At 40.4% G+C, this 27,559-nt stretch overlaps 1 protein-coding gene across 3 annotated transcripts; it reads right to left on the minus strand.

The window, feature by feature from the left end:
* Positions 1–25,322, minus strand: nup93 (nucleoporin 93). Of its 3 annotated transcripts, none has more exons than XM_046394304.1 (23): positions 25,135–25,322; positions 23,645–23,825; positions 23,048–23,165; positions 12,120–12,182; positions 10,377–10,505; positions 9,190–9,264; positions 8,209–8,301; positions 7,968–8,107; positions 7,673–7,805; positions 7,332–7,489; positions 7,052–7,217; positions 6,745–6,838; positions 3,372–3,563; positions 3,164–3,290; positions 2,983–3,055; positions 2,680–2,724; positions 1,581–1,697; positions 1,326–1,444; positions 1,116–1,233; positions 797–880; positions 560–688; positions 253–374; positions 1–220 (listed from the first exon to the last, which is right to left on the minus strand). In XM_046394304.1, exons 2-22 carry the CDS (start codon positions 23,821–23,823, stop codon positions 264–266), a joined length of 2,463 nt encoding a protein of 820 aa, XP_046250260.1. In that variant the 5' UTR covers positions 23,824–23,825; positions 25,135–25,322; the 3' UTR covers positions 1–220; positions 253–263. The 3 variants fall into 3 exon arrangements, with proteins under 3 accessions (XP_046250260.1, XP_046250259.1, XP_046250258.1); XM_046394303.1 differs by having other exon boundaries at positions 1–202; positions 235–374; XM_046394302.1 differs by having other exon boundaries at positions 1–374.
* Positions 25,323–27,559: the final 2,237 nt, after the last annotated feature.

The raw sequence follows: 27,559 nt of genomic DNA on the forward strand, positions 1-27,559 counted from the left end.
TAAACGTATTATTTTATTCCAAATCATCAAAGATACAAATATGAAACAACAAAATGGAGAAAAAAACAGAACAAAATGAACAGACTGACAACGGAGAGGGATGGATGATATCTGCTGACACACTGATGAATGCGAAAACAATAGGCATGCGAATATGACTGTCTGCAAAACCCAAAAGGCTTCTGGTTGTCAGGAAAGTAGCTGTGTGTGTGTGTGTGTGTGTGTGTGTGTGTGTGTGTGTGTGTGTGTGTGCAGATGTTGTCTCAGTTCATCAGTAATTCCATCTGCACCAGCCTTGCGTTGGTGTCCCCAGCCATGTTGTAGGGGATCATGCCAGCAAACGTAATGAGGGCTCTGGCCTGGCTGCGGAGTTGCTGTTCAAAGGAGAGGAACAAGGCATGTAAAGTGTTAGCATACTGCCACAGCAAGAGGAGACTTTTTCTGTTCTGTCATTAGAGCTTGAACAATATTGTCAGCAGGGTCTCGCTCAATACATATTGTGGTCAAAACAGTAAATATGTTAGGCGTTATATTGTGGTGTTTTTGTCCCGCTGCTCACCATGTCTCTGTCCTCTATAGTCCTCTGTGGTCGTCCTGGTGTGCCTGCTGGCGCCCCCTTCAGGCGTTTGTGCTGAGTGAACAGGATGTTCATGGTGGCAAGCAGCACTTCAGACAGGTTGTGACGCACCTGAGGACACAGAGGGAAAAGTCCACACTTTCAGAAAGAGTAAAAAGAAATCATGTGTTTTCTGAGATTGTGCGAACGTCCTTCTGAGCGTTTAGATCTGGATCTCACCTCATCACTGAAGTTCCTGAAAGCAGCCACTCTCTCCTCCACGCTGTCCTGACTGAGAGGAAGAAGCTTTAAGCGCTCCATTACCTGACAGAGAAACAAAGATGGATGACGTTGACAGGAGAAGCTTTACACAGTCATCATCACTCCAGTACAGTAACCATGGTATCACATGGAGGGTCTGTGACAAAATATGACTTAATTGAAACTGTTGGTCTTTCTATGGATTATTTGTAAATGGCTGCACAACATGTACTAAAGTGAGGGATTCTGAGACACTGTTACACATCACTCTTCCCTGTATAATCAGAGCTGTACTCACGTCGTAGGCTCTGTCAACATGACCTGCATGGTACTCATCGAAGAATGTCATCAGGTCTAACAGCAGGTAGAAAGTACTATCAATGGACTTGTCTGCTGCTATGCCCTGAGAACGATTCCTGCAGTGGAAAAAGGGAATGATTTGGTTTTTGGCTTGCTTTTGACTTGATTTAAAATAGTGCATGGCGTGTGTGTGCCTGTGTGTCCTTACCTCTCGGCAATAGCCACCGCAGTGTTTTTTAGCCTCTCCTTGTTGGACTGAGGAGCACTGACCTGAGCAATGACTGGACTCAGAAGCCTGTTCATCAGCTCCAACACTTTATCTGGGTTCTAACCACAGACAAATGGGGACAGAGACAGTAAGAGGACTCAAGACCAACAACTGCAAATGACAGCGGCTTGGCAGAAATACTCTAATGAAGTACAGTATATGTACACTGAGCACACATAGGAAAGGTCCACTCACCTTGGCCAGCTCGTAGAGTTTGACTGCCTCCTCAAACAAGCCCTTGTTCTCTGCCTCGAAAGCCACTTTACTGATGATAGCTCTGGTATCCCCAGCAAACTTATCTATGACTCCAGGCTAAAGGGAGGACAAGAGGAGATCAGACTGAGACTGAGAGTACTGCAGTACTGATCAAGCAGAGATTAACTGTCCAAAGGTGAGCAATGTGAGGACTCCAGTTTAACTTCAGCTGGAGATGCCATTGACCTCACTGTGTCCTCATGCTTCCTGTCAGTATCTCTACTGTCAACTATCAAATATAAACAAAATGCTAGATTAGTAAATAGCTAAAATCCAAACACCTGACTTATCAACATCTATGACACTGAATTTACTGTATATGAGACCAGAAAGATTAGAAAGTTGAAACTAACATATCAGCTGCAATCAATGATGATGCATGTCAATGATGGTGAGATCCTGTTGATCCAACTGCATGTGCGTGAAGTCCGTGTCAGGAAAGTATTTTGATAACCACAATCACCAAAGCAGTAGTTATGCATACCCTTCTGCACCATCAACCACATATTGTAGCTTCTTACCTCCAACAAAAGCCAACTGAACTTACATTTTTGAGAAAATTGAAAAGTACCAGGACAACCATCAACATCTTTCTTTACCAAAGTAAATAAATAAATACACAGCTGCACCAAAATGGCCCATTTGAATTTTCTAGCCAATCCAAGTCTCTCAGGGACTGGTCTAAATCACTCTTGCTTAATGTTACATTCATTGCATAGACTTATGAGATTTCTCTTATCAAGTAATTTTCTAAATGTACTAAAAACTCAAATTCTCATGGTCCCCGCCATAGCAAAGGGACTTGTAAAAATCAGAAACAGGTCTGTGTACAGCATGATAAACCTCCAAACATACAGCTCTGTGAAATGAGGGGAATAAAAGACTCTCAAGGATTATATTGTGCAGAGTGCTGCTGAAGCACTGTGATGAGCTTTTTGATCAATGATAAACACAGAGCAGTGAAACAAGAAGAGAAAGGCAAAAGAGCAGGTGAGTGACGAAAGCCCCAACAACCACAGAGGAGATGACATACTCCTACCTTCCTACTGCCATCCTTCTCCAATCTCCCCAACAGCATGTCAAACTGTACAAAGGACAGTCAAAAAATATTATATTATAAACATGTTAGGTATACACTGTACTGCCAGAGAAATAAAAACAAACAAAACCTCAAGTGGCTACTCCTGGTGAAATGTGTGTAATCCATGTCAAATTAAAAGTATTCAATGGAAACAAGTAGTTATATTCTTTACAACAGCTATGACATAACCAAATGAAATTCCTTGCAAGATTAGGCTTTAACAGTGTCAGAAAGCAATTGAACTAAATGTGGGTCACTCACCTCTCGACTCTCAATAACGAGTTCACTGACACAGCGCATGAACATGTTTTCGCCTTGGCTGTCTTTCTCACTGCTGCAGAACAACGCACAGAGCGGCAATTACTACGGTGAACATCGCTAGATACAAACAGTATTTGAATGTGAATGACTGTCTGTATGATACGGTATTGAATGTACTTACCGTAAGAAATAGAAGTACTGCAAGGCTTCCCGTGGATCAGTGGACTCAAACTTGCGAGTGTACAGCATGAGCAGGCGGATGAAGTTCAGGCGGCGTACCATGGGAGGGTCACCTGGCTCCTGACTCACTGCAGAGAACAGGCGAACACATTTTTTTCACTAAAACTTCTTGCACCGCCCTACAAAATAAAGTTGATTAGCACACTCACGCAGCTGAGCACTTTGGCCAGAGGACTTCAGCAACAGCCGGAGCTCGTACAGGACCAACGCCACATGCACAGCATGACTCCGAAGTCTCTCGACACGAAACAAGAACGCCACCGCTGCCTCAAACTGAGCTGTAAGGAACAGCACCTGGAAATACAGGAAGGGCTGTTGGCTCGCAGAGAAATGGGACTCTCCTGTAGGAAAGAAGAGAGGGAGCTGGTCTAGATGAGATTGTACAAAAATACTTCAAGGTTTTAAAGTATTTTAGTTTTACTTAAACCTACATGTAATGACATCTCGAATGTCACCAGTGAGAGTCATCTAAGACTGACGCACCTGGTTTTAACATCTGTCCTGCGTGAGCCGACCATGAGTAAACTTTAAGTCTATGTGGTCTGAGCCATCACACCTCAAATGTGCCCTCAGTGGGTTCATTCACACCTGATCTTAGAGGTGTCCACTAGTGATCGGATTGCTTAAGAATGATCTCTTATCCAGCTACCAAGTGCAAACTGGTGGTTTCTTAAGCTCCGTTAAAAATTCGAGAAACTGAAATTACAGTTATAAAAATGACTGTTTGAAATAACCATACAACAGGTATCCAGAAAAGACAAAGCAAGAAGTCAGATTCATAATGAAACAACTGATAATGAAAATGAGATTTCTGCATGTAACTAAGTGCAACACTACTTCTGTTCTTCAACAAATTTGGTATTCACTTCTGTAATTATTAATTAATTAATTAATACTTTGACAAAAATCCTAAATAGAGGCTTCTGTTAAGGAAAATAAGGGAAATCACATGTGTTTGTGTTTCATGAGGGGTGGAAGAAACACAAATTAATTTATTAAAACTGAGCAGATGAAAACACATGAATTTATGGATGAAAGATTTATTATGAATGGAATTTATTTAGTCACTTTAACTCCATGTCTGTGTGCCACTTCAACATCAACAGTTGCTATGCAAACTAACATGTAACAATTTGCAAACATTTTGTGAGGCACAGATACTTAGTCATCAAATTAACGTTTTAATTATAATCCTTAATCCTCTAGCTGGCTGAAAGTTTGAGGAGTAGAACAGGGTGGACCATGTCAGCCATTTTAACGCCTTATCTCAGACTTACAGCACTTTAGTTCAAAAAGCGAAAGCGCATGAGAGATGAAGAGAGGGGGAGAGCGATGAAGAGAAGAAAAAGGAGGAAGGAGGAGAGATAAGACTGTGGGTGTGGGTGGGCTGCAGTACAGAGTGTGCAAACAAGAAATGAGAAAGAACAAATACACATGCACGAAGGGAACATGTATTAGAGGAAAGTCAGTGGGAGGAAAGAGGGAAAACGGTGGTGCAGGTGTGAGGACAAAAAGGTACGAAACGATAACAGCAGAGGACAGAGATGCAGCAAACGAAGGACAGAGAAAGAGAGAAGAGACGCCACTGGTGAGGGCTGGCAGCATGCGAGAGAAACGAAGAGAAGCTTTGGGCTGTACGGCCCGCTGTGAAGCAAGATGGAGGACAACAAGAAACACTGTGCCAGACAACCCAGGGAGCAGAGCAGCACAGAGAAAACAGAATGAGGCTTCAGGCTGTACTTCCTAAAGAGCAGAGGGAGTGGGAGAGGGGAAATGGGAGAGGGTGAGGGCTACCGAGAGAGGAAAAGAGCGCAGTCTTATCTGAGCTGAGCAGGATCGACCCGTGGAGAAGGCAGCACCCAGGGGAGAAAACGACGCTTTCTAAATCTGTGGGTGCAAAGGCCTAATGCCTTTACATTCCCCTTTTATTGTGTATCCGGGAGGGATGTCGTTGTTTAAGAGGGTTGTTTTATGTTGAAATGAGTCAGCACGGAAAATTCAAGTCCGTCTAATAGACTGTGGTGGGGGGCTGCTTTCAGCATTTTCCACAACAATCTGACAAGCTTGCCAACTTCACGCAGTGATCAAAAAGGTGCACTGAAGTAAAAACGTCCAAATCTTTATTCAGCTTTCACAAACCTACTTCTATCTTTTTTTCTGTAATATTCACTGGGCTGAGACATCCAGAACATCGAATTTGTAAAGAAAGATCAGTGCAGCTGTGCGATGTAGGAGGTGGCATAGTTGGACTGTACACTTACAAGTATGCTCTTAATGTTTTTACACACTCTATGTTCACAGAGTTTCAGCTGCAGCTGTTTCTTTTTTGCTTTACTGAAGGCATTTGTTAAGACCTATGCGGTTCAAAGTGGGACAGGTTATTTCATTTTCTGCACAGGCGGCAGGGGTGCTGGCACCTGTAGCCCTTCCAAGCAAAGAAACTCACCTGCTTGAATCTCATGTCCAAAAGAGGAGAAACAGTGTTGCGATTTCTGCATTTGGTAGGTGGTAAAATTAATCTACAAATGCTAAATTTTCCACAAAATCTTGAATCCTGTCTTTTGAGACAACATGTTCCGATACCGGTACTGGCTGGCATAGCAACAGTTGCTAATGCTCATGGGTACTGGAGTGTTTGGAGCTGTTCATCATGCATAACTGGAAGAAAACATATGATAAGCTGAAATATTCATAGCTGTTTGCTTCAGTGGTTTTCTCTGTTAATGAACACCAAGCTTATTATTCAAAAAAATGTTCAAATGAGAATTTACTTTAATGAAATTTACTTTTAGATCCTTGCTTACTTGCTCCTTGTTTACCTGTTTAGATTTTCAGAAGGTGCTTATCCATATTTACAAACAGAAGTTTCCACATCTTTCATCTGCAGCCTACTTTATACACTATTATCAACATTGTAATAACAGCTTTGTCTGATATTGATTACATAACTAGAGAGACACGGAGTGTACAGTTCAGATTTTTTTAAAGTTGGGAAAATGGGAAAAAATTAAAGAAGTAAATGACAGAAAACTGGATGCAAAGGGGACGTACTGATACAATGCAGTATTGACAACAATACTGACATAATAAAATGAATCAGGTTATGAGTCATCATGTGGCTGATCCACATTCAGTAGAGTTTCTCCTTCGCTGTCAATACAAAATTCAGTGTTTCAGTTACATTCCTTTAATCATCTGTAAAGGATATGAAATAAATTGTAGTGATGTCATTCGGTTTACATATTAAAGGCAGAAGGTAATAAAAACTTGAACAAACTTAATAAAAGCTGCTCTCATTTCTACACAATATACAGATATGGTTGTAGTCTTACTACAATCACTAGCACACGAGGCAGTGAGCCAAATGTTATCCAAGGAAAGTCTGTTCCATATGGGCCACACAGCACACATCTGTGCCTACTCTGAAACAGCTTTTCAACCACGATGGAGGAAAAATTAACGTGCAGAGCAGCAACTCACTATTTGCAGTCATGTCTAGTGCTGAAACAGAAATATTCATACCATAGTCCTCCAGCAGCTGTTTCTGTAGCTGTGGCAGGGTCAGTCTGTCCTGGGGAGAGCTGCTGCCGTCATCATCAAAACACACCTGGTTCAACTACAGAGACAAAACATGGTATAGACTTCGTGAGAATAATGGAAAGGAGTTCAACAATTTTGCTTCCAGGGAGGATTTTGCTTTGCTACAAATCAACATAAAACAACAAATGACACATGCACATCCAAGTATTGGCTTTGGTCAGAGCGCTAATGCTTGATCTTCATAAAATTAGAGCAAGAGGAAGAACAGAAAAGTGAAGCATAACTGTACCTTAAGCCAGAGGTAGTCTTCAGTCTTGTCTGCCACTTCTCCGTGGTTATCACTGATGTCACATTTCCCGATCAGGCAGTAGACGGCTCTCTTGTAGGGGTCAGCGCTGTTCCTAAGCACTCTGCGGTAGTGGAGGCGAAGCTTGTTCTCTGAGGTTGGAGAAAGGCTGCAGTGCAGGTACCAAGAGGCAAGACGGATGAATGGGGTAGGGAGAGAGATTACAAAGCAGTTTCTTCACCTACGTGAAATACACAAGGATAACAAGTCGAGGCGCCCTCACCGTCTGTCGGGGCTGTTCATGTACTCCTGAAACCAGGTCTTGAAGTCTCCGAGCTGATGTTGCATTCTGTTCACAACCTGCATAGCTGCATTCAGATCTCCACAACGCAGGCAGTAGTAGATCACAGCCCACACTGGATGGCCCTCTATCTCACCATCCTGTTGCGCACACAGACATTTAACTTAGTCCCCAGATGCAAATCGCACTGACCTAGGATATGAATGTAGATTAATACTGATATTTGGCAGCTTCAGGCATGCTAACAATCTGACATCTGGTGGGATACGATTGGCAGCCTGATCAAAAATAAAAATCAAAGCACTAAAATGTGTGTGTGTTACCTGCATGCCAGGCAGGGGCCCTGGTAGCTTAATGTTGAGGAAGCTGCGGACAAGTTGGTACGTTCCTGGCACCCCTCCTAGTTGGGCCTGATGGAGGTTCCCAAACACTGTCACCATGGTGTAGTTTTTATAACTGGCAAAGAGGAGATGCACACACACACACATACACACTGAATCCATCATCGCAGAGCAGCTCAGCTTAAACTGATACCATTGTAAGTCTACACTAAAGACTAACCTCTTCAGAAACAAGACTAACCAATGCACTTCAAACAAACAAAAAACAAGCAGTCACCTGTTCTCAAGGAAGCTCAGCGCCTGCCGTACGAAGGCCATTTGCATTTCAACAGAGGTGCGACTTTTGAGAGTGTCTTTGGCTGGAACCAGCAACACATCTGTCATCTGCTTGACCATCAGCCACATGTCCGCAACATTCTGGTGGGAAGACAGAGAGTAACACAATTACATAAAGACAGAGAACACAAAGTGCACATTCACTGCCCTATATAATTATTTAATTATTATTGTATTCTTACCTTGTCATCCAAGCTCTCTGCTACAGATGCACATAAATCTCCCAGATTAGGCTGAATGTGACCATTTACTATCTTCTCATTGAAAATGTAAATCTGGAGGAGGAGAGGTGAGGAGAGATATGAAAACAAGGTTAGAGTCAATAAGCTCCCCAAACTGCCAAATGCTTGATTTCCAAGTTAAGTTTCTACATGTGTAAATCAAAGTTACAAAACAAAATGAAATCCACCTACAACTCCGTCCTCAGCTTCAAAAGTAAAAGCAAACACTATGACCATCGAGTGAAGTGGTTCACAACAAAAAACAAGAAAAAAAGAATCAAAACGTTCAAAAGGTCATCAAAGAGGATGACAAAAACCAGACAAATGACGCCGCATGCGATGTGTCGACACATGGTCGGAGGAAAAGCCACATTTAAAGCTCTGCGTCACGTAGCAGATCAGGGACAAACACACCCAGAGAAAGTAGAGGTCAGATTGGATGATGAGGGAGGAGGGATGGTTAAGAGACACAGAGACAAAGTGAGAGCGAGAGAGAGAGAGAATTACCCAGAGTCCCCCTCTACCGCCCAATCAATCGATATGTTTGATCTGCCTCTTCCTGTCTTGCTGTGACCCCATTTTAACTGAACGATCAGAGTGCATCAGAAACAGACTGACTTTACAGCCACATATGTCATCTCAACACTTTTCTTTTAATGTCCTGTCCTCTAATGTCCACAGCTTGTCAAAATACAAAAAAAAAAAATGCCGGTGTTTGTAACAGAGCCTGGTGAGTAAATCAGGGATTCATTTTAGCTTATCACAGATACATCAGCATGAACGTCAACTGACAAGAGAGTTAAGACAGACAAGTTTATTTTTAAAGTACAAAAAAAGTTCTGCTTTGTACATATCTTGGTTATGGTTCCATAAAACTAAATTTAACTCTCTTGCCTGGAGTAATCTATATGCACCAAAATGATCAGATGAATGGTGACTCACCTGTCGTCCATATGCCACTTCCACACTGTCCAACGCACTTCTTCCTGGAGCTGTCACTTCACTCACAAAGCTGGGCTGCAATTAACAGATGACAAATACAATGGACACAAGCAAACAGCATTACCAAAAGGAAGCTCAGTAACAACAGGCATGCACCAATTAAACTGTCAAGTGAGTCTAATGTGACATCATGAATTACAATATTAAATGAATCTTCTTTTTCAGTGGTGAAAATTTCCAGCCCACAAAGAGAAGGACAACATGTCCACAGAGTTTCCATGCCTGTTATCCAGTGAATGCTGGGACAGGCTCCCACACAATGACACACAGAATCAAAGTCTTTAACTTTACTAAGGGAGATGGTAAAAATAGTATCTATGAGTCTCAGACGACACAGTCATTCTGGTTAATTTAGATGAGTGGGAGGGATGAGATGAGACTGTAGATTTGCTTTTAAGTACACATATTCAGTCCAAGAGGTTAAAATAAATTACACTTTCTGTGTGTCTGAGACCAAATTAATTGGAGAAAAAACCACTGTTGTTCAGTGACTTAAACAATGCAATATTAACATATCAATCTTTTCTACACAGTCCACAACACTAAAACGAAGTCATATTTATTTGTTACTCACTTTGCTGTAAACACACCGAGAAGTAAACTGAGACTGGAGGAAACTTATTCATTTCTATAACAGATCTGATCAGACAAAGGAGGGCATGAGCAGGGCTTTCCGATAAAATGTATTCTCAAAAACCAAAACCAAATTCAGTGTGTGTATGTAAAACAAATATATACTGCCAATAAAGTGATTCTTAATTCTTCAAAAACAGTTTTCAGTATTCAAATCAAATCAACTCAATTTATTTACATAGCGTCAAATCACAATCGAAGTTGTCTCCTGACACTTTCCTATTGAAGCAGGTCTAGACCAAATTCTTTAGTTTAATTTTTGGTACAGAGAGACCCAAAACCCCATGAGTAAGTATGGAATTTAAATCTCAATAGTTTTAGCAGAAAGAGTTCTGCAAACTCAGAATGAGCTTTTCCATCAGGTAAATGTCTTATCTAATGTGTAGAACTGAGACAGTTTTATCTCTCTTGGTAAAAAGATTTTTTTTTTCTTCTTCTTCTTTGAACTATAAAGGTCTGTCCTCCTAAACCAGCTCAGTGAAGCGATCCTGTACCTCCACATCTTGACTGAAGTCCAGTGCGTCCTCTCCTGCTCCGAGCAGCGTGTGCAACACCCTTTGCTTCACCTGCTCCCATTGGACGAGCATAGACTCACGGTGGTACTCCTCAGCCAACAGGAACGTCTGGAAGGTATAACAGTGGAAAACAAACAGTCATTATACCCAGTCATTATTCAGTGTATTAGAACACACAAGCTGCCTTGATGACGAAAATGACTTTGAACCAACAGGTATGACTCACAAAAGGCCAGTTTCCTCACATGCTAAATATTGCTATTCAAACACACACATACAGTATCTTCTAATGTTTTAGGATGTACCAAAACTTCCATTTTATCTTAACATCTTAATTCATTCAAGTTCTGCATATTAATGCTACAAAGTTAAACATTATATCTTGTGCCTTTCACATACAAACGCATACACTGGATTGATTGGCATTAGAAAAGTAATATACAATTTTATACTGTATATGCCAAAGAAGATTTTAACAGCAAAACACAAGCGAGGGGACACACAAAGCAGTACACAGAAACATACATGAACATTATCTATATTGGGCTCACCTATCACACAGACACACACACAGACACACACAGAACTCCACCAGGACACAGTGCAGCCTATTTTACCTCTCCATAGAGACTTAGAGTGAGATAATGGAAAAGTGAGATAATTGAACCTTCCAATCTCCAGCTCGGGGAGGTACAAATGTAGACTAGAGGTAGAACTTTAGCTGTCATTTACTTGGTTAACTTGGTCTCTGCTGTAATGTCATCAAAAACTATGATGGAATCAAGACACTGCAGTGAAGAAATACCAGATAAGTTAAAGTGATAATAACATGCACGGCTTGTCCTTCAGAGAGAACTGATGTGGGCATTTTTAAGCGCAAAATATCCTGCTCAGTATACATCTCTCACAGTTCTTTAATAATCATACATAACGGATTCTTATTAAAAATGTTTGGATGAATTTAAATCGGCTGATGAAATGTTAACAGATTTTGGGGACTCTCAAATGTCAGTATTGGTATCTGCCTTAAAAATCCAGAATTGGCAATATTAAACAGGCTTTAAATTTAAATGAGATCATATCCATGTCAAATGGTGGCTCCGAGAGTCGACATCTCAGAATAGAAGTGTCATTTAACAACCCAATAGCACACATTTCCTGTGATGTAAAAGGTACAGCAGTCAGAAAGAAATCTGCACGAACATCTTTAACATCCGCTTTCTTTTTAATCTTCAGTGCATTTGAGTTTTCCACCCTTGAACACAAGTCCTTTTTTCCTCTCACAGGGAGCAGAGAGAGATAATGGGAACGGCAGCTAATTAAACGCAGGGCCTATTAGCTCTGCACATCAGGGAAGCCATTTCAAAACTATTCCCTAAAGGTTCACACCAGAAGGACTTTTAGATCACAGCAAGTAGAAATTACTAAAAAATTGGTTTTTAAGTGCTTCTATATTGTGGTTTACTTATGTTCATACAAACTGCAGTGTTGAAACTCGCTTGATTTTGTAAAACTACATATGAGGCAAACAAAGTGACTGTGACCATGGACTCTAATGACTAGCAAAATAACAAAAGCACTACTGGTATGTAGTTTTGTAGGTCTGTCTGAACCTGGAGGTGCATCTGAACCGGTTTCCCACATTACAGGATTCTGATTTTGTTACCCATTGGTAGCTCTGTTTCGGCCCGAGAAGCAATCGGACACCGTGCAGATACTGACCCTGCGGCGAGACTCCTCGATGGCTGACAGGAGGGCGTTGTCCCTCTCGTTCTTCAAGAAGCCCTGTGGACGAGCGAGAGACAGACAGACAGAGAGGGGCAGAGAGAGAGGACAGGATGTGACAAACGCAACACGAGAGAGGGAGAGAAAGAGACAAACAGTGAGAAAGCAGGAGATATTAACTTGAACACTGAGAACAGAATGAAGCAGGGATACACTGTATGCAGAGTTCTAGAGGGACAGTTTTAGAAGGCGCACCATCATTTGCTCTGCGGGAGATAGAGGCTGCTTCTCAGTTCGCCATCCTATTTTTCTCTGCCCTTCGTAGACATGTGCAGTCGCACGCACTGTCAGGATTAGTCAAACGTATGGTCTCTGCTTTATACAGCCGTATAGACAGACCAAGGAAGTGTCCCTGCTTTTCACACTCCATTCTGTTCTGAGAGAGCAGTCAGCATTGCCTCCATTTTGGTGTCATCTCAAGATGGCTGCCCGTGCATGCATACACCCTCCTCTTCTGTCCCTTCCAGCGAATAATGGTAAATATTCACACCCGACTCAACTTGTAATAAAACTACTTATCTCAGACACAAGACCTGAGCTATCAAGTGAGTAAGTGGTACTTATGTAACAACTGGAGTGCGCAGGAGAGAACATAACAGCACTCTCCAGAGGAAAAGTCAGCGAAGGTGGACGTGCATTAGGGATGGATATCTTGAGAAAACACCAAAATGGTGGCTACGCTGTAATTACATTGCTACTGTCCTATTAGAACAAACACAGGAGTGGATAACTGCCAGCATTAGTGTCATAAAAAATCTCATTAAATCTAAAAATAAATAGAAAATAGAAAAAAAAACTTTTAATCTGCAGATCAATTCTCCATTAACCGTTTCACAGAGGAAATGTCTATAAATAGTTAAAAAAAATGGGCATCATCATTTCAAAAGCCAGAAGCATTCAAGCACCCATCAATACAAAACACACAAAGTACTGAAGTATTGAATTTACAATATGAAATGGAGAAACCAAGCAAATTTACAAACTGCAGAAGCTGGAACCAATAAATAATAGTACAGTTAATTATTATCAAAACTGTCATTTCTTTACTATCATCTTACATGTGAATAATACTGCAGTTAAACGCATATGTTTAGATCTGTACCTCAAACATGATTATAAAACTTAAACACCAAAAACAGCATCACCATCTTAAACACATTCTCCTTATTTTGAATTTTTGGCTATTAAAAAAGAAAATAAAAGTGGGTAAATGCCAGGAGGAAATCTTTTAATCAGACAAGTTGCCCTTAGCTTTCATATACAGCAGAACTTTGGATAAACTTCAGGCACCTGGAGAAGGATACTTTTTAATGAAATGCAAAATTGAGGAAATGAACTGAACATGCTGAGGGAAGTTTCACTGTGTGTGATGCCTCAGTTTTCCTTGTAATACAAAATTTATCCTAGGGATTCTTTGTCAGCTTTGTTCACTTGGAGGTCAGTACAGCAGCTATGTGCAAATTTACATTCCTGAGATGTAAATGAGAATTCTTGGTGGAAAGTTGTTCTCTGTCAAATAATGGCATTAATTCATTTCATTCATTGAGGACATTTTTTTGGCATCATCTGTCTTAAGGTCTGAAGTACGTAGGATCATTTGAGCTTTAGGCATGAGCACCTGGTGAGAGACACAGCATTTCTCTGAGCCTATTAGAGATCATTCTGCTCTACAGGGATGTGGGTGCTCTTGGCTTGAGGAGTGCCTGGCTGCAGCCTGCAGAATAGGGCGGGGCTGAGCCTCAAGTGGGAATATGCAACTGAGAGCTATTCTTAAAACTGGATCACCAACTGAGGCTGATGCTGATGAAATAATCAAAAGCTTTTACAGGTGCTGATCTAAATACCATGGTGCTTTCCAGAGAAAAAACATACTGCAGTAGTAGAAATGGTGAACACAATATTAGGCATAATGTATAGCTTATAAAGTAAATCTGGAGTGGTGTCTAGTCTTTGTGTTTTATTTCACTTGATTTCTCACAGGAATAAAATTGGCACTAATAATTTTCTATGTCACTAATAGATAGAAAAAATGAAGAAGCAGATCTGCTATCATCTCACAAGACAAGAAGTCAAAGTACAGTAGCCCTGATGTGACACAAAAAAGAAGTCCAACCAACTCTACTGTGGAAAATAGGACAGCACAGCAGTGTATTCTGTTTCTGCAGGTGTGTAGCTTTAGATAGAAAATAACTGACTGGATCTCATACTGCACTGTATTTCGATAGTTTTACCTCACATTTCCAGCAGCACAAAGAGCAGTTTCTTTCATGTTATATATATATATATATATATGACTTTTCTTAAGGAGGTCCTTTTTAGAAAGGAAACAATGATACAGAGGTGAAAAATATCACTCCATTTTGCTCAATAATTACAGACACCAGTTTGCTACAGCTCTAAATGGGTCAGTAACGTGCCTTAGAATTTACGAAAGAGCAGTCATGCAGGTCACAAAATAGCATTGAACGAGAACACGAGAACAGCTTCAAGCTTCTTTACATCTTTGCTTTTTCTGTGAAAACTGCAGACACCACAGTAGAAATTAAAGGTGTCTTTATGTTCATGAAACGCCATTTCCTTTTCATGTTTCAGTCACATGCTGCAACATTTTTCAGCATTACAAAGGTTAAAACTAAAGGGCCCAACTTGGTCTTGGTAATATATTTTATAGTAACAGTCTATTTGAATCAATTAAGAAAGGAACTAAGTTTCTCTCTTCCTCTCCTCGGTTTCCCTGTGCCCGCTCTCTCCCTCACTCTTTCTTTCTCCATCTACTTTTTTTCCCCAGGAGAGGCTGAGAATGGGTCTATATTTAACCACTCTAACCAAAGGAGTGCTCAGGTCAACACTCACTGGAGAGCTGCACTGGAAAAAAGGAAGAGAACAGAACAGAAAAGTTGGAACAGAGGAGTATTGGATGCATAATATCTACTACAAGAGAAAAGAGAACAGATTAGTCATTGGTGATGACTTTGATTGTTATTCCAGTAAACTGGAGGAGGGGAAATGAGACGGACATCTTTTCCAGAAGCATGCACAGGGTGGGGGGTGGCAAACAGGGCAACACTGGATGACTGTGCTGGGGAGTCGCCTCAGCGTTTTTACTTTGACTTAAGTGCAACAGGAGGCAATGATTTTTTTTATTGCTGTCATTTTGTTGCCAGCTTCACTTGTTCAGCCAACGACTTTGCCTACACAACAATTTTAATGCCAAATTTAAATTGACAACTTCGCCTACAGCTGTGGCCAAAATTCTCATTTGTCTGAGATTTAAAAGCTCTACACGTCTAGTCTTTTTCTAAGTCTTTTTCTTTGTTGGAGTTAGTATTAATGTTAGTGTTACATTATTACTACCAACAAAAATGATCAGAACTTACAACGCACAAAAAATATCACTGATATCACTGACAAAATATATAAAGTTTTAGATTTTTTAAAAATTAGAAAGTCTAGTTTCCCCTTAGGTAATTAAAACAATAAAGACGCTAACCAGTTTTATTGCATTCTGAGAAGATTTAAGAGCTTTAATCACAGGAAGCAGCAACATCATTGTTGCCAACATCACAAATGCTGTGTAATTTTGATTAGCACTAAACAGCTGAGAGACTTGGCATGTTATTTAGTCAGAGACACACTGTACCCGGCATCTCACACTGACAACGCTTCAGTTTCTCCTTGCATTCCCAAATGGTAAAAATAAACCTAAGATAGAGAAAATGTGTCATATTAACAAGCCATGCTGACACATTGAGACCGTTGTAGAAAAAAAAAGAAAAAAAAAAGAAGGCATTTTAGCAGAAAGCAAATGCAAACTAATCACTTTCAATGATCAATTCAATGCTCGGGAGTTGGTGTAAAGATGTGAGTTTTCCATTGCCCCACCCCTGTATTGTGTACCCTTAGAGATCTGCAACCACTGTCAACACCCACAGTCCATTGGCCAGACAGCCCAGAAGCTTCTACAGGAACGGAAACACAGTCACACAGAAGAAATTAATAACTACAGATAAATGTTTGTCAAGGAATAAAAACTGATTAGGGTAAAGAGTGTAGAATCGAAGGCTGTTCTGACTTCAACTGAAAATATAACTAATGGAAGTTTCAGTATCTGTCTCACATTTCTGCGACAATGTTCAATTATTATGAAACATCAGTGGACATCGGACTGACTGCGTCTCTAAAATTACACGTACTATTGAAAGTCAACGATAAACACCATATTTTAGGAAATCACACAAAATCGATCCTTTAAAATCAATGTATTTAGTGGGAGTGTGTGCGTCTGCATGTGTGCGTCTGTCTCTTTCTTCGAATACGCATGTTAACATGCACACATGTGTTCATTCTCTTTGCCGGCACACGCAGGCCCTCGTTCATTAGCCTTGGTCAAGATAGTCACACCGTCTGTGCCTCAATGCAATCTTACAATATGTTTGGTAAAATCAGCCAGTCTGATTTTTCATTCTTCCAATCTGGCATCATGCTTATTACATTATGAGAAGCGGTTTAGAGATGCCAGAGGAATCTAAAGGCTACATAAGGACACAGTCAAAGAGCAGTTAAGGGGAAATAAAGACAGGGAGCCTTGTTCTCTGTGCTAGTCAACGAAGATGTAAGAGTGGGAGGATTGCTGTCCTCATTTGCCATGACAAAATGAGCTGACCAGTGCCTGTGTGTTTGTGTATGTGTGTTTGTGTGTGTGTGTGTGTGACAGAGAGAAAGAGAAAGAGAGAGAGAGAGTGAGAGTGAGAGAAACCCCACCCTTCACTCCTTCACTTCCTGTGTAACAAAAAATATATGAGTATATATATATATATATATATATATATATATATATAAATATTAAAGCATACTACAACATACATACAAATATGTCGATATGTATTAGGACAGTGAGGTCTGCCTCGTTATTAGCAATCATTATTATCATCATCTCCTCTGTGAGCACCACAGAGCCACAGATAATGTAGCATAATCAGAGAACAGATGGTGAAACATAGAGATGACAAAAAAGTGCGACAAAGCACAAATTTGTCTGTGAGAAAGTACATATATATATATATATATATGTATGTGTCTGTGTGTGTGTATGTGTGCGTGCGTGTGTATATCCAAGTGTATAGGCAATACTCACACATGCTGAGTGCCTGGCTGCTTGCTTGAATGGCAGACAGACTGACAGATGAAAAAACAGAACAAGACAAGAGAGAGCAAAAAATAGTTTTTCGTTTCTTTGTCTGTGAGAGGATACCTGGGCTTTGACAGCCCAGAAGACCTGCGCTGCCCCTCTGCCTCTTCATCCCTCCGTGTCTCTGTGCCAGGGCAGAAGCAGATGCCGCCATGCTGGGGCGTGTTCCCTGTGCCCTTTTCGAGCCGGCATGGCGGTCCGCTTGCAGCCCTTCCCCGTTCAAAAGCAGGCCAGTGACTCTTGTGCATGAGCCGGAGTACCGAGTGGAAGTGCCACATCAAGACTCACTGGAGGTGGTTTTATTGTCGGAGGGCCATACCAACTGAGCATTCAGACACAGGGGGGATCCACAACAAGTAACTATGGATTCGTATAGAATATCAGTTCCTACCATCAGCTGACACCCTCCTTCCCTCCCTCAGCCTCTCTCTCCTCCCTCCCTCCTTCACTTCAACCCAGCATCTCTGGCGGCCCTTCGCCTCCTCCCTCCCTCATTCCCACTCATTTTCTTCCTTTTTATCCATCTATGCATCCTTCCTTTCTTCCCTCCCTCTCTCCTCCCTCCCTCAGCTCAATGCAATTATAGTAATGGATTTTTTCCCCCTCAGTTGATGGCTTCCGACATCCTGTCTTGAAATGAGGCTAATCATGCTCTTAAGGGTCATGTTTAGTTAATGAAGGGTTTGGGAGGCACATGTCGGGGGGGGGGGGCATTCCTATATGCAGGCTGACTATCACAGCACACACAATGCGGACATGTTAATACACATACAAGCACATGCCATAGCCACATTCATATGTGCAGGCCAGAACAGACAGGATAAAAATGCATGTGCCCATGTGTAGCCAAATCTATGCCAGACACACACATTCATTCATAAGTGCACAGAGAGACACTGCGTACGCCGCCAATCGATCGCGACTGACACAGATACAGGCATGCAAACACAGCACAAGGAGTCTGTGAATGGCACACACACATTCTGTAAAGCTATGTCAGTAGTGTTTGTCTATCTCAGCAGATGCTCTGGGCTTAGCCAACTGCATCCGCTGAAAGCATGCCATCAGTGCTAAGGGATATGAGTGTATGTTAGGAGCTGGGGAGGGCAGAAGAAGAGAAAGGGGGGGAGAGAAAGGATGTAAATGGGAGAGAGAGTGAAAGTGGAAAAATCAGAGAGGAAAGAAGGTAAAGCAAAAAAGAAAAAAGGAGTAAACAGAGGGACCAGCTGAAAGAGACAAAGAGAAAAAAGAGAGATAGGTCTCCGGCAGAGAAAGACAGTGAAAAGTGAGACAGAAATGTGGCAGTTGGTCGCCATTTTTCTACCAGCACTGCTCTCTGCCTTCCACTTCTACAGTTTAATTTCTCTATTCATTCATTCATTTTTTTTTTATTTGACTGTGATCTATTTCCTTAAATTTGCCCCTCCTCTTTTATTTGTATTTCTATTTGTCATCCTCCTTTATTTACCTTTGTATATTACTTTATAACAGGTTTCTAAAGTGTTCACCAAAAGAACTGTGTTCCAGTATATGACAATTTTACTCATCTGCTTCCTCTACATGAAGGGGTGAGACATAAATCCACAGCCACATTTTAAATTTGAGGATGAAAACCAAAATTAACAAAGAAAATCTATTGTTAAAACTGAAGAAGTGTTCCTGCAGACATGCAATCTGGATAGTGCATATCTGGATAGTGCAGTCTACACATGACTTGCTACTCCTAAATGTAGGTCTCTGTGTCTATATAGCCTTCTATAGTAAGATCCTCATACTAATTTGCAGTCAGCCATACATACAGACACATCATTCACACACCAATTCCCCCGGTGTGTGTGTGTGCTCCATGCAAGAACCGCGGAGGCATGTATCGGCTCACTCATGTGAAACACATTCACACACACTGACAGCATGTTAGCATTTTCACTGTCTACTGTCTGTCAAGCTCCAGTGGCCTCACAACCTTACATCATTTAAAGCAAAATTCAATCATTAAAATATTTCTTTGCATCATTCTAATGATCTCAGATGGTTCACCAATACCAGTGTGTCTCAACATATCTCTCATAAACCTAGAAACTAGAGATTCTCTTGTCATTTCCTCATCAGACATAACCTGGAGCTGCCACACAGCAACGTCAAGTCTTTTGTTGTCTAGTTAAACTGGAGACACAGATACACATATGGAGCCCAGGGAAATGCAGCAACTTCCCTGAACGAGGACAAAGAAAGGGCTGGGGGTGAGAAGAGGAGGAGAGAGACCAAAAAGAGACACAGAACCAGATAAGAGGAAAAAAAGGTTAAGATAGAACACAGATCCTTGTTGAATAGTTTGAAAGTGGAACGGTGTAAAGGTTTATACACTGTTAAAAATATGAACACCACAGATTAATAAATGTATAAACCATGCCAATAATGGGTAACTTAATGTTAGCAGAGTACTGGACTGATTTAGTATTGCACTTCTATGACACTGTGCAACTCATGATGATCTATATACATGCAAGAGAACCTGAGATGTCATGATTTTTATTTCATACATTCTTCTTCCTTGTCAAAAACTGGCAACTACATTTCCTACAATGCAACCCAACCACCAACAATAAGAGATTTAGCTGCGTTATGCTAGTATATGTGGGAGATGAGTACGTTCACTTTGACTCAATGGCCCTAATTTTTTTTTTTCCATTTTCAATTTTTGTAACCTTTAGTTTTAGTATTACACACTGTAAGACACAGTCCAGTGGTCCAAACACCTGACACCGACATCAGTATAATGAATCCTGCCATGTCTAAGGCAGAGTTCACATGTCATGAATGCTCCAACAGTGTTCTGTTTTTACTCAAAGTGATGCTGTTGCCTTTTGATAAACTCAAGTACACATTTTTATGTTCCAAAATAGATGTTGCTAAACTATTAACCATATAAAAGTGGACATAATAGTGGTTGTCAAAATATTTTCATACAGCTGAACCATCCCTTTGATAGTTTGATTTGATCAAGTTTGTAAGTTCGTACTCTAAACACATAACATGGTAAAACCTGGATACTGATCCATTTCAGGTTTAACCATTACTTTTAACTGCTTATTTCATCTCCTCTGCTCACTTGTTAACTAGTTTTCACACAACCTTCACTGTAACGACACTTTAATTAATTAATAGTTATGATTGACTTAAGTTTTTCAATCTACTCTGCATTCTTTCCATGTACCCCCATGCAACAGCAGAAGCAGTCCCTGAGATACAAGTATCCCTGTTTGGGAATCACTGATGTGAAGTAACTGAAACTCTCCTAGAAGGATACTACATGGAGGTCTGAAGGAGGAAAAACAGTGGACTGAATTATGGCTTGTGGTTCAGAACTTGGCTCACTTTTCTTTTACACACACCACACACCACAAGCTTTTCTTGTTGTTTTGCCATTTCTTGCTGAATGGGCTTGATTTATTTTTTGGCTCTTTGTTTTGCACCTCGCTAGCTTAGACTTTCAGTTAGTCACAATTTACAATTTAGGGTCTATGGTTTGTATATGATTTCATAATATTAATTAAAATAAAAGTGCCAGCAGCCAGCTTATTCGACGACCACTCATCTTTGTTTTCGTAAGCCAGTCAAATACAGAGTGAGCAGAAAAACAGAATCCTCTCAATGCTTTGAACTGGAATCTACCACAAATACTACCCCTGTGAAACTCTTGTTCTGATTTTACTGACAAACGGCTCATTTCACCATTGAAAGGCAGATTTTGTAAAGCCCCGTTATGCATTTAGTGTATGGACGTTTCATATAATCATAACTATATTTGGGTTGTGCAGAATATTTCCTCTGTAGTTGTAATTGTTGAATGCCAAATGAGCCAATAAGACAAAACCTAAGTCAGAATTTCCCCTCAGGGATAAATAAAGGAATTCTGATTCTGTAGTGTGCAATTCATTTTTCTTATTCTCAAGGAAATGCCATTTGTTTTAATAATCATTCATATAAAATATTTAAGAGTATAAGGAACCTAAGAAAAATGCCACACAAAGTTACTGTCTTATGCAATCAGTCAACTATTCAGCTTGAATCTGCTTGTTGAAATGGAACTGTGGTTCCGTCGCTGACAAAACAGAGGAATTCTTCTGAAATGAAGCTTGGCAATGTAGCATCTTAGAAACCAATAAGGGGAAAAGAGAAAGAGCAAAGTGTTGTGTTTGTGAGAGAGAGAGAGAGAGAGAGAGAGAGAGAGAGAGAGAGAGAGAAAAAAACTAAGTGCTCTTCCAGTCAGTCAGTCACTTAAACCCACCCATGCTACATGCATACATCCGGCTGAAGAATGGAAGACAGGATCAAGTTAATATAAAATAATGGAAGGTGGACTGTGATAAAGGAAGAGAAACAGAGAAAGCAGAAAAGAAAAAATGGAAGGAATGAGACATGACATTATACTGGTATTACATCTATGGCTCAATGCTATGAAGGTCTAAGGACAGAGGCTGTTGTATGCTGTGAAGGTTGTGAATCCCCTTGAGGGAAATTTGTAATTTGTGATATTGGGCTGTATAAATAAAATTGACTTCACCTAGCTGAAGGGGTCAGATAGAATAGAGGGGATTGAGAGAGATGAGTGAACAAATATAAAAAAAAAGGTTAAGCCTGGTAGAAAAGAGGGATGAAGAGAGAGAGTGAGAAACAGATGGAGCTCAGCAACAGGGTAAGTGGAGAAAGACAGAGCAGTATCAAGTGAAAGAAAAAGATAAAGCTGCAACGCAGATCCTTTTTGAATTCAATAATATGAACGCCACAAATTAATAAATGCATAAATGCTCAAACCATTTCAGTAACCAAATGTTATGTATTGCATTACACTTTGATAACATTGTTAAAAGCAAAATCGATAGAAAAAAAAAACAAAACAAAACCAGAGAAATCATCTTTTTCATTCCACTCGTTCTTCTTCCTTGTTGAAACCTGGCGCCTACATTACCCACAATGTAGTTTGACTGCTGACAGTTCAGGTGAAAGGTGTGTTATGCTAATGCAGCTAACATAGCCTGAAGCCACCATCTTCAAGCATAGATTAGGAATGGGCTACTGAAGTACATCCTGTTTCAAGACTCCACAAAGTAACTTCAAGACATGTGGGAGAAAAAAAAAAAGCAAACAGGAACTCAACAGAGCTTAATGGGGTTATGGCACTCTGACCTGCCCATCAGTACAACACACATCTTCCATGACTGCAATGATCTCCCCACTGTCCACAAAAGGAAGCCTGCTGACTAGCATGCAGTCCCATTTCACCATGGGAAAAATTAACTGACTGAGGTGCCTGTGTGAGTATATATATATATAGATATATATATATATATATATATATATATATATATATATATATATATATATATATATAGATATATATATACTCACTGTTATCCCTTGAACTTTCACCCCTGCCAGCAACAAGTTTCAAGCTTCCAGACATTTTTTCTAAGTCATCCAGTGGGCAACATTGCTGGCAGATTTTATCATCTGTAGCTAATCAACAGTACTTACATATGTTGGCCCAGAAAATAATTGTAATGAGATCTAAAACAGTATACATACACACACTGGTGAGTCTCTGACTGGTGAAACAATCTGTGTGAGAATAACAATATTTCAAAGCTGGCAACTAGTGAGACTCATGTCCTCATACCTGTATGTCAGTGTCTTTGACTGGCTCCAGGGGCTCAAATGTGGTGGCAGCACTCAGACTTTCCAACCTCTGAGAAATGTGAAAGATGTCTAAACCTCTAGAACCAAGGAGGATGGACCTGAGAGTAAGACAGACAGGTGGTGAGAATGAATAAATGTAATGAAAGGACTAAACTGCGACTTACAATAAACTGTAGGCTTTTTCAATAACCAGTAGAGGGCACAAGAGGCTTTGCAGCTATTGCATTACTAATCACTATTTTAAGATGGCATCAACTCAACTCCAAACAAATTACAAAGGATTCACTTTACATGATTCCTAAGTAAAAGTAAACTAGTTACACATAAATGTTATTTTAGACTAAACATGACTCTACACTGGTGGATTAAGGGCCAGGGAGGTACCTGCCCCCAAAGTTTATATAAAATTACCAGAATAAAAAAGGCAAAGAAAAACACATGTTTTCTTACAGAAGGAGATGGGTGTGTACCGCAGTCTGCATAGGTTCTGTATAGAGCATTATTTAGGAACATACTGGACGGAATAATAGAGATTTTCTGACTGTGTGGCATAACCCATTCAACAAATTATGCTTACGCTTTTACGTCGGCAGCATCTTGCGAGGTGCGGGTCAAGGTGCGGGATCGAAGCCTCTCCCCCGCCTGCTGGATCTCCTGGAGGTTCCTTTCAACATGCGGCAGCTCAGACACCGCTTCTGTCTCTGCAGCTAGCTGCTCTGCCTGCTGCAGCAGCTCCCCAAAGCCCTCTGCATCCATACCTTCATACAGAAAGAGAAAGAGTGTTTCACTGAGCAAAGACAGTATATTTGGATTACATCTAAATACAGCTGGGTGATACAGTGTACAGTACGAAGTGAGGTCTGTAAATACTGTAATCTGGATAGTAATTCTTTTTTTTTTTTTTTTTCTTTTAAGTTCTGTGCTCCAGCACATTTAATTTGAAATGAAATTGTGACTATGGGGTTAAAACCTAAAACATCTTTTTATGGGTATTACCACAAACTTTAGGTAACATCAAGTAATTGGTTCACTGGCTTAGCAAAAGTCCCAAACTACTGATTTTACTAGATAAATCTGAGACAGAACCAGAATATTGTGGAAGGCTTGAAAAAAAAGAGCATAAAATGATGACAAAAACTATGCAACAACAGAGCTTTACTGTCATAATTCCTACCTTGGTGACTATGTCCTTAATACTTGGTAATTAAAGATGGCTGCTGATGTTTCTCGATTGCACACTTCAAGCAGTCATTGAATGAATCAGCAAGACGGATTGTGACCATGTAAACAACATATGCAATGGACAGCAATACTAAAAGGTACATGGGCATGTCAGAAACAACACACGGAATATTGTTCCTTTTCGTTTTCCCGTTTCACCACTTGTCATACAGACAATATAAAGACAGAAAGTTATATATACTCTCAGCTTTGCGTGCTCTTTACATGATACTTTCAAGGAGAAGGATCATGCCAGTCGATATGTCATAGATTGTGTATTTTACATCTTTATGTTCTGTGTTGTAGTTACATTGTATCTTTATATTACAGTCTATATGACTTGACCAACACCATAAACCTTCATATTAAAAGTACAGTTTCGGGCACATGTCATACAAACTGTAAGAACGTGTGTAGCGTAGTTTAAGACATACAGGTACCAGAGAATCTTTTGACAGCTAACCTAAACAAACAGATATCGACAGCGCGCGTACCGAGTGCCCAGGTTGTCAGATTCAGCGTTAGCACCACGCTAACACCTCGGCTAGCTAGTTTAGAAACTAGCCTCAGTTCTGACAACAACTGGAGACAGTCTGAAATGTGATTTCAGTTAGATGTCAAAGTTACAACTATGACTCCAACCCCGCGTTTAGACACTCATCCTTTCGGGCCTAACTTTGTTAGTATGGCAGTACACTAGTTAGCTTAATGTCAAAATGAATGGAACTCAACAGTTAGCCAGCAAGCTAAATAGCTAACGGCTAACGTTCTCTCCGCATGCTCGCAGCTGTGTCAACTTAAACATCTTAATATATGACTGAACACTGTTGCAGGCAAGACTCATACCTCTTCTGTGGGACAGGTGAAAGTATGGTCCGGTCTCTATTCCTCGGATGAATGTGTTTACAGTTACAGTCTCTGATTCAATTTTGCTAAGCAGTGGCACAACATGCAGAAAAATATATTATTTGACCCGGCACTTCTGGAGTCAACGCTGATTGGACGATTCCTGATCCGTGCCGGATATCACACTTGCTCGCCTTCTTCGAGATGTGAGAAACTCCGCGGTTTGCCAGCAGGACGGGAGGACCATGACGAACTGTCCGACTACAAACCGTAAAATTACCTAATAAGAAACATAAAAATTATGTCACTTAGCATAAACAGAGCCACTACACCATTCACAATACATATACACCGATGCTGGACAAAGCATTTCTCATTTTTGAAATTTAATTCTAAGACTATTCTTATTGTTAATACAATATGTGATAATGGGCAGTACATAGGTAGCAGGTTTGTAGGTTTCCGGTCGTTTATTTGTATATATGTTGTTGTTTTTTTCAGAAAAAATTGCAAGTCCAACCTACTTTTTCTGCTAAAATAGACAGTATCTTGTAACTGAAAGTAACATAATTTTTCTATCTTTTATGCTTATATAATAGATGGATAGATAGACAGACAGACAGACAGACAGATAATCCCAGTCTGGGAAATTTTACAGTTGCAGCAGCCATGTACATTAATTCCCCATATATGCTGGAGAAAAGGCTCATCATGCCAGTTTCAGACATGAATTCAAAAAGTGGTGACATCCTTTGCTCTTTTACTTTAGTCCTTGTTGTTGCCCCATGAGAGAAAACCACTGGCTATAACTTTAATCACAAAGCCCAGATGGCTGCTTCCAGGGTGCAGTCTGTTGCTTTGTTAGGACAAATCTGGTCAAGTGAAGCAAAAACTCCCAGAGCTACATTCATTATATAATACAGAATGTACAACTGTATTCTCTGTTGCACAACACAAAAAGGAGACACGGACCGAGCATCACAGCCAAGCTTGTTTACTAAAAAACAGGAAGATTTTTAACCTGAAACCTAACAAGAAGAAGACAAAAAGAATTTCACTGCACATTGTACCGTGTATGATTGTGTGTGTGACAAATAAACCTATCTTGTAACATTACAATTGAATGTGTTTAGTTGACTGTCCAGTCTTAGTTGACTGTTCATTATACTTTCACCCTAAAATAGAATATGTTCAGTCTAGTGTGGAGTCACAATTGGATGGATTCAGGATTCACTAAAATCACAACTGGATGCATTCAGTCCATTGTAATATTAGAACGAAATGTGTTCAGTCTACTGTCCAGTCACAGCTGACTGTGTTCAATGCACTGTGACATCACAATTAAGTGTGTTCATTTCACTGTCGCATTAGATTTGAATGCATTCAGTCTACTGTCCAATCACAATTGTATGTATAATGTGTACAACGCCCCGTGCACCACTGTTTGTTCCGCACCAGGGTTCAATTATCAGCATTCACACCAGCCCAAATAAACCACACCAACTGGGAAATCAGGCATGAGTTTAACTCAGCACTGAAAGGCTTGTATTCAATCACCTCACATTGTGTGTAATCAAATGTCCTTTTCATTTTCTCTGCAACCACTTGCTGGTTGTTCTTTTTTTCCACCTCAGACAATAGTGCCAGCTTCTCCTTCTCTGGGCTCTCTTTGTTTTGTTGGATAATCATGACAATAGTTCATCTCCGCTCTTTAAGGTTTCTCAACTTTGATGATGTGCATGGATCACTTTGTTTACATTTGGGGGAACCGACAGTCAGCTCTGGCAACTTTGTGCAGTAGTTTGCTATTTTGTATTTCAAACTAATCTTGCACCCATAAAAGCCAGTAACAGAATCTTACTATCTTAGACATGAAAGTCACTATTTGTATGCTGGAGTTGGATCTCTTCATCATACACAAGCTACAGTATGGGAAAGACATCTGGGCATGGCTTACATCCAAGGGCTGGCAATGATGATGACTCAGAAGATGAGAGAATGTCGGTGGTCACAGATGAAATGAAACTTGTTTCACCCATGCTGGATACCAGTTGAGAGAGCCTATAACCTATAGCTGGTCAATAAGGCACAAGGGGGTAAATCACTTCAATTGTAGCCTTGTTTTCAATGTCCAAGGTACATGTCATGTTTATAAATCAGCAAAATCAGTGACCTTGCACTGTAGTCTGAAGTCTCCTGACACCTCACACCATCTCTTCATCTCATTTTTAAGTGAGAGAGGGATATTTTTTAAAAGTCATTTTCTCCTGGGATGACAGAAGCACTGCTAAATTAGCCATGTCGGTCAACGGATTATTCTGAAGAAATGCAGAAGAAAAGTAGTAAAACAACATTCATAGCTCATCATCAGTATGAGAGCCATTGGCATTAAAACCACCGTTTTAGTTTAAAGGAAGAACGCTGC

Source organism: Scatophagus argus, chromosome 7 (genome assembly GCF_020382885.2).
Source record: "Scatophagus argus isolate fScaArg1 chromosome 7, fScaArg1.pri, whole genome shotgun sequence".
NCBI lineage: Eukaryota > Metazoa > Chordata > Actinopteri > Scatophagidae > Scatophagus > Scatophagus argus.

Excerpts from the sequence above, each read along its gene's own strand:
- nup93 (XM_046394304.1), bottom strand. The coding sequence starts at position 23,823 with ATGGATGCAGAGGGCTTTGGGGAGCTGCTGCAGCAGGCAGAGCAGCTA. Across the intron at positions 2,725-2,982 it reads TCGTTATTGAGAGTCGAGAG|TTTGACATGCTGTTGGGGAG; the intron begins GTGAGTGACCCA and ends TCCTTTGTACAG. Across the intron at positions 375-559 it reads CTATAGAGGACAGAGACATG|CAACTCCGCAGCCAGGCCAG; the intron begins GTGAGCAGCGGG and ends TCCTTTGAACAG.